Genomic DNA, 12,761 nt, shown 5'->3' with positions numbered 1-12,761 from the left:
TTTATGACATTCAATTGGATTGTGATATTTTAGAGATGATTTTCCGTAATTGACGTAAGTATTATCCCGAGATCTTCAATCTACACCCTAAATAATTACATTATAATATTAGAGTGATTTTAAGATAAAATCAAAGTGTGGATCATTTTTACCTTACGGAGTCGGTCCACATATGAAAAAGGAGTTGGTCAACATATGACCCGGAGGGTACATCATCAATAACCTTTCTTAGTGCACAAGCTATTATAAAACGCTTTTTTAATGGGCAGTTTCATTGAATAGCCCCCACCTAAAACTACAAAAGAAGGATAGAAAACAAAGAGTAAAGAAACCCCATTTTAATTTAAGGAACTTTGATCAAACTGTAAGGTTGTTATCATCATTCATCACAATAACATTTTCCTTTATCCTACTCGACTAAGCACAGTTCACTTTGTAAAGAACATTGCTGGCTTAATTATCAAACAGAACTAGGTGCTCTGTATGCAAATTGAATGGTGGGGCATGCAGCTCGAATGGATTGAATTATCACTTGAAACCCACTTTTGGTACTTTCAATTAGCACGGTATGATGCCGAACTTGGTCCTGAAATGGTAAAAGCTCGAGTATCATGTAAATTAATTGCCACTCTACTTTTACATGTGTGGACGACGGGTAACAAGAGTTTCAATTATGACGCAACTATTAGTATCAGGAAATGATGTGCTTCAGAAAATTACATAATGCTTAGAATCACCGTCAAGATATATTTGAAATCTTGGTTTGGCCTCCGTAAGCTAATATAATATTCTCAATTACACTCTCAGTTGCATGAGAAGTATGATAACCGTGAAATATAAGTTAATTTGATAGTTAATTTTGATTAAAAATGATCATAATTTCTTTATTTTATTATTATTTTTAATGAAATAATGAAGAAATTAATATCTTTATTATTTTTTATTAACAGAATTCAAAAAAAAAAGATTTCAAGTGTTTTGAAGAAAAAATAATGCAAAAACTAGAAGAAAAAATTTTTAAAGAAAAAGTTGGAAGAATCGGACGCTCGCTAAGCGCACACTTCATAGGCTTAGCCCACACTGCAGGCTTAGCACACTATAGGCTAAGCGCACACTACAAGCTTAGCGCGCAATGCAGGCTTAGCCTGCACCGCAAGCTTAGCGCGCATAAGGCCCACGAAGAAGCCCAAAGACGCTCTTAGTGTGAAATCAGCGTAAAAAGTAAGCTACCTAGTGCCTATATAAGGAAGAGAAAGCAGAAGGAAAAGACAGACAATCTCAGAACCCACACATTGAGTCTACCCCTTAGGGGAAATCCTCTTTCCTTAGCTATTTCTCCTTTTCTTGTTATTAGTCATCTATCACCTTCTTCCATTAACTCTAAAGTGTAAAGTCTCGTATGGCTATGAGAAGCTAAAACCCCTTTTGTTGGGAGTCTAGAGACCAAAAATTTTGTAATGTAATTCTTTCCTATTATCTATTTAATGCAATCTTGTTTCTATTATTCTTCTCTGTGCTTTCATGCTATTATGGTCTGATCACTCATATAATATTTAGAGGGTAATGCATTGAAAAATGATTATTTTCTAAAGAATTGGAAAATATATCTTAGTGAATTCATTGCTAGAAATAGATTGACATTTATTTTGCCCACGAATTTTTGCATCTCTTATCTTAATGCGGTTTGTTATTTGATCTTTGCAAAGAAATTTGGGAAAAAGGATAAATAAACTAGGCCTTTCATGCAGGAAACCAGAGATAAGATAATTCAGTAGATGCAGGTGCAAACAAGAATTTCATAAAATAGAGAAAATCAATTATATTATAAGTAGTTTTGGCATACTAGGCCCCCAACATTATTGCATTCTGATTATATCTTTTCACATTTAAACTATTATTTATTTTTTCTTATTATCTTTTTGCTCTACCTTATTCAAAATTTGACATTTACAATTCATTGTCTTTGTTTTCTTTTTTTTTATTGTTTAATAATTGGATTTGCATCACTTAAGTACAATTAAAGTCTGTATGAATTCAACACTCAAACTTTTGAATACTTTACTACTTATAATAAAATTGATACACTTACCAATCGGTTAACAAAGTATCAACAAAGAAATTAAAAACAATAGTATGCTAAGAGACTAGATTCTGATCAAGATTAAGATATTCTTAGAGAAAGGAAAACAAAATCATTCGAGTTTAGAGGAATAATACCCTATATTGCTGAATTAACCTATTGATCAATCAGCCAAGGGAAGTAAAAAGAAATATGAAATATAGTGATCCTGGCTAGATTGTGACTCGAGGTGGTGGGTCAGTTCTGAATGCAGTATTAAGATAAGTAAAAGAAGAGGACAAGAGAGATTTTATTGTAGTATTTCTTGTTAGATCCCTACTGCATGACTTAATCCATGGTGATTGAACTGACACAGTCTCTATGATTACAGCATGGACCAATACAATCATTAGCCCAACAGAGATACCCAGGCACTGCCGCATTTTATACAGTGTTACATTGGTAAGAATAAAAGCAAACCTATGGTGTCCAACAACAAAAGAAACCAACAAATTAATACTTGCAGTAGGAAAAGGAAGGTCTGCATCACATTATCTCTAACTTGTTACTGTCTTTCCTACAGATTTTTCATAATTAACACTTTTAGATTATGAAAGATTTTGAGAAGAAAATAGAGTAGAAGAGAGAACGAGTAAAAAAATAAGTACATTTTTAAGTTATTTGGATAAAAAAAATATCAATATCATATTATAAAGATATATTTGTCTTTAAGAGTAGAAGAGAGAATTAGTAAAAAAATAAGTGAATTTTTATAATTAGTGGCAGATCTATAATTTTTTTTAGTGAGATAAAAAATAATCTAATATTTTCTCGAACAGAAAATTATATCAACTTTATTAAAAATGATAATAAAAAATAATAAAATTTAAAAGAATAAAATAAATAAAATTAGTATCAATTTATTATTTATTTTATCTTTTATAATTATTTATAATTGTCTTCTTTTCTCTGTTTTTCCTACAAAAATCATTTTTTTAAAAAAAATTAAGAGAGTAAATATTAAAAATATTTTTATTAATAAATCACAAATAATTATATAAGTGAATTTAACATCACAATTTAATTTAAAATCTTAATACTTAAATTTATAAATATTTTTCAATTATATAATACTTAATTTTTTTTAATTTTTAATGAAAATTTCATCACACTTATGTTCTAATATCTTTCTCACCTATTTCTCTCTTTTCAAAATCACCTGTAGGCTTAAACAAATAAACCGTAATAAGTGAATTTTACATGGGTCTTATTAAGTAATTAAACAGGGTACTTAAGTTATTTTTCATAAAGAAAATGTGATCTCTAAAAAACACGCAACCTATCTTAATTTTTAACGTGTCAACTTTGCGTGCCAACAATTCCAATCTAATCCATTTATGTTTTGCAGGCCAACACAGATCAAGCTTAACTGAATTAAGTTCACCTGTATATTATCGTATACCTGTATCACACGCCGGCTATAAACACAAATACAAAAAGTTGAGTCCATTAAATAATTAAAAAAATGCGATTGGAGTTGTGCCCCGAGATTATGAAGAACAGAGAAAATATTTGCTTCTATAACTGAGAGAAAATTATGTTTACCCTAAAAATAAGATGATGCGTCAGATGGTAAAAGTTATTCCAAACTAATAAAGCATTTTACATTTTTTTTATAAATAATTTTAAGAAAACATTCCTATTTAGTTAAAAAAAAAACTAAAATCACACAAACAATAAATTAAAGTACCAATATTTTTTTGTGTTTATTTTTATTGAAAAGGTAAGGAAAGACATGAAAGGAGAAGGAACGGAAGACCAAAAGTTGGGTTTTCTCTCATAGAAGGAAAAGTGATATTTTGGGATTGTTCCAAAATGAGAAGGAAAGATATATTTTATTAAAACCCATCTAAAAATGCTTTCCTCTCATGCTCAGGAAAAAAAATAGTAGAGAAAGTATTTTTTGAAAGAAAAAAAAAACCTAAACACCTTTATAGTACCCATTGTGTAGGCACTAGCAAAATTATATAAATAATAGTTTCTTAACTACATTCTTTTATATATATAATATTTTTTTTCACATTTCTATCATAATTAAAAAAATTGTCAATTTATTTGTTTCCTTTTATTTGTTTCTACCATTTTACTTTCACAAAAAATAGATCCTAAGTGATTTATTTTAAAAGATACAAGGCATAGATTATGTGTACTAAAAAATTATTGAAAGAGATTTTTTTTATTAAGATCTGTTAGACTTTTTTCCGCAATTAAAAAAGATTAAGAATATCAGAGAAGAAAATATAAAATAAGATGAATAATATAATAGTAAAAAATTATAAAAATAAAATAACTCTAACTCAAATGATATGATATCACAGGCTGCCATTTCTGTACTTGGAACCCGCGTGTATGCATTGCTGACCTCTCAGTTTTGTGGTGCAGATTGTGGAATCAACAATCAGCAAACTCAAGGGGAGAGAAATTAACTGGGCAGACACTAATATTAAAAGAAGTACATAGCAGCTGTAATTTGATTTTGATCGTTATACTATATAATATTCTAGAAACACGTGGTTCACATGTTGCGAGTAGACAAGTATGAGTAAATTAATGTATCTGATAGCTTTATCATTTACATAAACAGTAAGCAATCATTTCGTCCCGAAATTAATATCATTACTCATTTTGATCCTTCATGCCGTGAAAAAAGCAAAATGAATCTTCAATTTTGATAAGAGAAAATAGTATATATATTTACGATATTTTTTATACTGTTATTTTATTACAAACTATTATATATAATAAATTTATTAATGTACAAATAATGACTTTAATTGACTGATAGTATAAAAACTTTTGTACTTACAATACATACTTATTAAACTCTTTTAATATAACTATCAATCTATTTTTTCCTTTAACGTTGCTAAAAAGTAATTTAACCTTTTCTTTTAACAATTATCAGTCAATTAGATATATATTCATCAATCTAATTCTTAACACCACGAATCAAATATATTGATAATTATCAAATTCAGGAATTAATTTGATTGATTTAACGATATTAAGAACTAAATTGATCCGTAGTGCTTATTTAAAAGACCAAATTTATTGATAATTATTAAAGTTGGAAACTAAGCTTATGTTTGGCTCCTGCGTCCAAGAAGTCAATACTGGCGTAAATAAATACTACTACTGTACTATTAGCTTCAGCATCAAAAGAAGCCTTTGGCATGATTTTGGTTCTACACCGACGTAGTTTAGACACTAAATTTGCTTGTGTTATATCAATAATTCAGCTTCTATTTGTTTTAAAGTTAGAAAATATATTCTTGTACTTTTCAATGCAAAATGCACATTTCAATGTAAATATGTCATTTAAATCAATTTAAACACACACCGTAATAACATGTAACAGTTCAAAATCAATTATCGCTAAACTAAATCAGTACAAAATTAACCAATAATGTTGATTTTAAGGATTAAATTGATTAATGTTTTACACTTCACCTAACTTTAGGACCTGATTGTGCCTAATAGCCTTATCCTGTGTGATTTTAGAATAGTAATGACTTCGATCACAATTTTTTTTAAATCAAAAGGAGTAGCCAAACTAGAACATAATAGACGTAATCTCAACTATGTTGACACCACCAATACTATGACCAGAAGCTACGCACCCCAGAAATTTACTGATCAAAACAATTCATAACAAAGCATACAATTTTTAATCGTCTCAACCTCTTTATGTATAATCCTCTATTCGGCAATCATTGCCATCAAGCCTAAACCCAGAGAGAAATTTGATTCCCATATCATTCAATTCCTACATTTGATCACCACATCCCATAGCTAATGCCTAACATACCATGTCCGAGATTTCCATTCAAGTTATGAAATATATATTTAACTGAACCAGAAAGAATGTTCTGTTATTCAGTGATATGCTATGCTATATTAGAAACACTATTTATTGAACAAATGCCAAAGTTGATAAGGGAGCCACGTGTAGAAGATGATAAAGGGACACTCCATTTACATCCCAGTTAATTCTAGGTCTCACGATCCATTAGGAAGGTCTGTTTTCTGCATCTGCATGAAAGTTCAGCTTTGCTGATAATGACTGAAGTTAAGGCTTTGTTTATTAAGCAGGAAATAAGTCAATATCCATATCTATATAATCAATTTTGATAAGCAACCAAAGCTTCACCCTCTATATGCACAGTGACAATGATGTTGAGAATGAGAGTCAACTCAAAAACCATATACTGCCAAGTTCAAATGTTCTCTCCTTTTCTACTAAGGTGGTCTGCCAATGCAGAAACTAGCACTTAAATACACGAGTTAGAAAACAACTTGGATGAGGTTTGATGGAAACAAACAGAGGATTCCCTAATATTTTAAATGAACAAAGAAAAATGGACTCGCAGCCGCAGGCTAGTGTAGCAGTACACGGTCTACATTAGCTATCAGAGCTACACGCCTATTTCAGAAATTTATGCAGACAGGAGTTAATGAATTTTAAACTTAATAAAGACAATGTGCATTGATGTGCAAATGAAGTTATAAGAAAAAAAGATCAACCAGCAAATATGAGAATCGAGAAATTAAAACAACTGAAAGATGGAAACAGCGTAGTGTTCAAATCCATGGATCCTTGTTGGTAGGCAATTTATGATATGTGATTAGAGATCCAAATGGGGATCTCACTCAATCTCAAGAACATATATATCATGTGATCGTATACTACTTACAGACCCAAAATACACATTGTTAAAGCTAAGCTTTCCCTCTACTTGTGCTGCTCATAACAAACAAAAATGGAACTACCTTTATTACATATAGACTAATTTCAGCGATCGCATGCAAAGGTATATGACACCTATACTTTCTGATCCGAGCGTCACTCCTAGAGAGCACATTATTTATCATACAGCTTAGCGATCAAATATTTTACTCACTAGAGTTCGACATCTGCAATGCTGTCCACCAATAAAAGCTCACGGTCTTGTCGCTTATGCAGCAGATAGTAGAACGGACTCAGCAAATGAGGCAGAGCCATTATTAGGTGCTCCCTTTATCTTGAGAATAGAAGTAATCAAATTATAAATCTCAACATTCTCAAACGACGGTATCTTCCTCCCTCTAGCAAATCGAGGACCATGTCCAATAAAAATAGTCCTCATGGAGAAAACCGCATTGTCATAACCGTGCGAACCGCCACACTCTTGGCGCTTGGTTCTCTTCTGCTCAACCTTGAAACCTTCCTCAATCAACCCAATTATCGGCGCAATCCGATCACTCGCGGCATAATGAAGCCGACTAGGCAGATCCTCCTTCAAATACACCCTCAAAAACTTCCCATTGTCAACCTTCCCCGAGCTCAACCCTTCATTCATCTTAGCGACAACATCAGCCGGATCATTACCAGAAGGTGGACGAATTGCAAGCACAGGAGTATGCGTCACAACCCAATCTTTAGGAACATCAATCCAAGGAGCCAAATCATCAAGGAAGATCAACTTCTTATCACAAGTACCAACCATTCCATGATCACCAACCATAATAACACTAACATCCTCAAAAACCCCTCTTTCCTCCAAACCCCTAATCAACCTCCCCATCATTCTATCAATCCTAGCAACAGCCTCAGTGATCTGAGGATCATCAGCACCAACCTTATGACCCTGATGATCAGGGTCCTCAAAGTAAAGAGTCATGAAATCAGGAATCTGATCACTAGGCAAATCAAAGTACCCCAAAACCGCATCAACCCTATCCTCAAACGCAACAGAAGAATTATAGTGCCTGCAATAATTGAAAGGACAAGACCAAGGACCCTTATTTACCTCAGAACCAGGCCAGAAATAAGTTGCAGCCTTTAAGCCGTTTTTTACCACAGTTTCCCACAAGGGTTCCCCGAGCCACCACTTGGGGTCATGGCTGTTACCCATGTAAAAGGGTTCCCCAGAGAGTGGATCGGTGAAGTGGTTATTAATGATGCCGTGGTAAGCAGGGTAGAGGCCAGTGGCGATGGAGTAGTGGTTGGGGAAAGTGAGAGAGGGAAAAACGGGAATCAAACCGGCTTCGGCTTCGGTTCCGTTAGCGATCAAACGGGAAATGTGGGGTGTTGGGGTTTTGAATTGGTAACCGAATCGGAAGCCGTCGGAGGAGACTAAGAGGACGACGGGGCGTTTGAGTTTGGACAGAGGACGAGCCACGAGGAGAGGAGAAGGTGGTGGTTTTGAAGAGAAGTAGAGAAAGGCGAAGGCGAAGGATGTTGATAAGGCAATAGAGGTGATGAGGATGAGAGTGATGAAGAGGGCTTTGTGGGAAGAGGAAGATGGGGTTGAAGAACAAGAGTCGGTGTTGAAGGAAAGAAGACATTTTGATGAAGGAGAGTCTTGGTCGTCGTGGTCTTGGGTTGGGATTGGTGTGGGCTTTGTTGAAGTCAATGCAGACAAGGGATTGGAACCCATGTTGGTGTTCTATGTACTAATGTTGCTGGTTTCTTCCGAGGTTGTGGTTAAGGGAAGCTCGGAAGAGAGAGATTAGGTAGAAAAGAGAGAAGCTTGAGTAAGATCTAATTCAATTGGAGCGTAGTCCTGTGAAAGTGTTGGTTGGAGAAGGATCGGTTTCAGAGTAGAGAAGACAATGTTTAGAAGATGCTGAAAAACTAAGGAAGGACCACATCGTGCCAATCATCAATGGACAACAGCCTACCAAAATTCAATGATATTTAGGCTTAAGAATAGAAAATTAAAATTATTAACAAGTAAATATTCTTTTTCATAAATGTTTTTACTTTAGATATTTAACATCAGTCTTCAATGGAATCGTTTTTTTTAACTTTTTTTACTAAATTTTCATGTCCCATAATATTAAAAGGAAAAACTAATTTATTCTAAACATTGTTGTTCAAAAAAAGATTATTGTAAACAATAACATGAGGTTTAATGATTAAAAAATTAAGCTATTGAAATGGAGATGGATTTGCCAAAAACTCACCAAATACACCAAATTTGTTGACCAAAAACTCCAAACACGACATGATATTATGGTATGTTTGGACGGAAGTATGGAAAAAGAAATATAAATACTAATGTTTTTTTTTATTTGATTGAAGAAAAAAAAATAGTTTATAGAGACAAAAAATTGAAAATTTTCTTGTATTTCATTTTTTTTCTCAATTCAAATTTTTAAATTTTTCTTTCCTGTTTTTTTTTTCTTCAATCCAAACCGAGGATACCTGATGGAGGCGGGGGATTTTTCAAAATTAAAATTTACTTTAAAAATATAAATATCTATAATTAAGTGTTTTCAAAACAAATCAAGAACATTCAGTACAAGTATATTAACACAGAAGATAAACTGATCATTCTTTTTTTAAAAGATCTAAAATTATATATAAATGTCGATTGTCATATTACATATCACTAATAACCATTAGTTTATAATAAAAATGGCCCTTAAAAAATATAATAAAAATTGATAAATAATCTAAAAATTTTACAAAAATGTTGTATTAGTTATGTTATAAAATATTATTGAACTGAAATGAATCAAGTTACTCACTTTATTATTTTTTAGAATAACAGTAGTTAACAATTATTGAAGAAGAATTTGATTTCATCAAAATATTAGAAAGTAAGAAAAAAAGATAATGTTTTGTTGTGACAAAGGTCATTGCTGAGTAAATAAATTAATATTATAGAATTCATGTTTGATTTTCAGCTTATAATAAATAAAAAAATCAATGAAAGATAGTTATCAAATGAGATTTGTCTTTGATAAGTGAGACACTTATCATATGTCACTTGGGAAAAAAATTAACATTTACAGCGCATACCCAAGGATCGATGGATAGTTTTCTAAAGTTTTTTTAACACTTATATATATTTTTAATATAATAATTCCGGTCAGAATTTACAAATTTGAAGTTTTTTTAACTCTAGACCTAGGTTTCATCTCCGTTTCAGCCAAGAGGAGTGGCAGGAAAATATTCTTTAACACACTTCTTTCTTTGTTAATAATGACCGAAATTTAATGAAAATTATTGGAAGAATCACAAGAGAAACACGGTAAATAAGACCACATCCACATGACTTCCTTCCTTTGCTCCTAAGTCAGAGCTGTACATATGTCCTTTTCTGAACCACTGACTGCTACATCCAACTAAAACGTTTCATCTAAGTAAAGAGTTTAAATTTTATATATATATATATATATACATATATATATATATATGTGTGTGTGTTTATTTTCACAAATATGTTTGATAAAATTTAACCACATCAGGTAAATTATTTATTAGATATCAGATGTGATTTAGTGTAAAATGTTTGAATACAATAAATAAGGAAGTATAAAAATAGGACTCACTGTTTTTGGCTTGGACACATTTATCATGATATATACAACAAGCATCAAGGCCATCACAAGGTTTTTCCCCGGGGCACCCACTATACAGAAGTCCACAGTACTTGCCATATCTCAATAGAGGCACTGTCATTCCAAAATTTCATTACATTTTTTTTTTTATTTCTCCCAAACACATCATATATAAATGTGAAAAGCAATAGTACCTGAACAGAAGCTTGACTCACATGTTCTATGTTCTGCTGCACTCTTTGTTCTGCAATTGCAAATAAAGAGGAATTAGAGAGTGTGTTGTTAAATAAAGTGTTTGGAATTAAAAAGATGAAGCAAGAAGCGAACCACAGAGACAGTGATTCCAGTGGTTTCAACTCCTATGTTGAGGGAGAAACGGGAATGTTAACAAGTTGAGGACAAAGGTGCAAGAAAAGAACAGGAGTCCCTACTTGGATAACTGGGATGGAACCATTTTTGTGGAAAGAAGAAAAGGTAGAGAGAAAACTGAGATTAATGAAGGGTGGTTTTGCTTTAAGGCTCTGATTTATATGAGATACTACAGTGCCAACTGACAAGTAAGGAAGAGAACTCAGAAATATGAGAAGTTGGCAGAGCTCAGAAAGAAAGATGGGAGGGTTTGTGTTGTAGTAGCACGTGACCTGTAATTTCATCATTATTTCAAATATTCTCTTATACTATTTTCTTGTCGCTCTGTTCTTGCTATAATTAGCTGCATTCCATTCCATTTTTATTTTTATTTTATTAATGGGTGGGAGTGGGAGGCCAAAAATGCCTAAACACAAAATAAAACTATATCAGGAACAAGAAACTATTAAATAGTTCAAGATTATAACTTGTTTATAATTCTTGTCAATTTTTACTTGATATCTATTTAGATTTTTAAATTTTAAAAAAGTTCATGATAATTAATTGTTTGTTATGTAAAAATTAATAGAGATCATATGATTCAAGACTACTTAATAATGTAAGAGATAAGACTGATCTATGCATATAAATTACAAGCATAATAAGGATGGAGAGACAATGGTAGGGAAATTCATAAGATCAAAAATCACTTGAATGTTGAAGTTACATCGTAGATAAAGGCAGGTCAAAAGGAATGAAAGATAGGGCTAGGTATAGATCTAGGCATCTAGCAGAGAACTTTCATGGGTGCATACCTTTCACCATTCCAAGTTCCAACCAATCAATTTTAATTGTTTTTTCTTTATCATAGCACTCTACTAACAAAAAACAAAACTAGTATTCTAACAACAAATAACATTTTCTGATAAAAAAATTAACTAGATTTGGTACATTCTGGCCAATCTTGGACTCATTAGAACCTACACGATGATTATCAATTTCTCACAGATCGACCATAAACCAACCAAGGTTCTCCACTAATTAATCAGACTGTCACAATAGTTCTCCTCATATCTAATCAGGATAGCCTTTCCTAACTTGAACCGTCAAATAAGAGCGGAGTATTTTACTATATGCTAACCCGATGAGAGAACAATATATATAACAGTGAGGTGTTTCTACTTTAAGTGGAATAACTAATGAATTTACCTTGTTCCATTGCTTGAATATAATGATCAATAGTTTGGGTTTTCACGGATCATTAGGCTGTTAAATGACAAATGAAATACAAGTTGGTTTTTATTATTATTTCGATGAGTGTCAAAGAACTATAAAATCTCACATCTTTGGTGAGATTGATGGTTGGCCCTTCTTTTGAAGAAACTAGTAAGGAACCCTGCGTAGGCACAAGTCATTTTGGTTTATACTTTTTTTTCCTGATAACTTATGAAATAATAAGATGAAAACCTATGTAAAAGAGCAAATGCGATGCAAACTTTTATATTAGAAATTAACATGATACCATGCACAATAATAATAGTCATAAGTGAAGTTCATATTTAATGAATTACAGGCTAGCTTAAAAAGATAGAGAGACTAAAATTTAGAGTATATTGGTACATTAACCAGAGACTTGATTTATCCATTGAAATATGTTCAAATAGGATTCTTTTATGGTGTTGTAGATGAAGATGTCATGGTAGATAAAATAACATTCTCCTACCATTTCAATTTTTACAATAAATCATGCATCAAGTATATATTTTTGTAAATTCTCCTACTTCACAGAGGAAAAAAAATTCCCTGCTTCATTTCATAAGAAAATATTCATTCCATGATAGATAATATAACATATTCAATATATTACTTTAGTCACATGTTAATAAGCAAGATTTTATTTTATTTATATTTAAACTGTTATAACAATAAATTAAAGAAGTTTAGTTTCTCTCTAATAATTTAA

At 31.8% G+C, this 12,761-nt stretch overlaps 1 protein-coding gene and 1 long non-coding RNA gene across 2 annotated transcripts; both read right to left on the bottom strand.

Annotated features, from left to right (window-relative positions):
* Positions 1–6,744: 6,744 nt before the first annotated feature.
* Positions 6,745–8,782, bottom strand: LOC100800630 (venom phosphodiesterase 2). The gene has a single exon (XM_003524373.5). The coding sequence runs from the start codon at positions 8,536–8,538 to the stop codon at positions 7,075–7,077; it is 1,464 nt and encodes a 487-aa protein (XP_003524421.1). The 5' UTR covers positions 8,539–8,782; the 3' UTR covers positions 6,745–7,074.
* Positions 8,783–10,431: 1,649 nt separating this feature from the next.
* Positions 10,432–11,063, bottom strand: LOC100801174 (uncharacterized). Its single transcript, XR_001388500.3, has 3 exons — positions 10,778–11,063; positions 10,645–10,694; positions 10,432–10,564 (listed from the first exon to the last, which is right to left on the bottom strand). It is a non-coding gene; the product is annotated as an uncharacterized lncRNA (long non-coding RNA).
* Positions 11,064–12,761: the final 1,698 nt, after the last annotated feature.

The sequence above is a fragment of the Glycine max genome, chromosome 5, assembly GCF_000004515.6.
Source record: "Glycine max cultivar Williams 82 chromosome 5, Glycine_max_v4.0, whole genome shotgun sequence".
NCBI classification, from domain to species: Eukaryota; Viridiplantae; Streptophyta; class Magnoliopsida; order Fabales; family Fabaceae; genus Glycine; species Glycine max.
This window is presented reverse-complemented; position numbering and strand designations above follow the sequence as displayed.

What these genes read in the sequence shown, in the direction of transcription:
- LOC100800630 (XM_003524373.5), bottom strand. Translation starts at nt 8,538, where the DNA reads ATGGGTTCCAATCCCTTGTCTGCATTGACTTCAACAAAGCCCACACCA.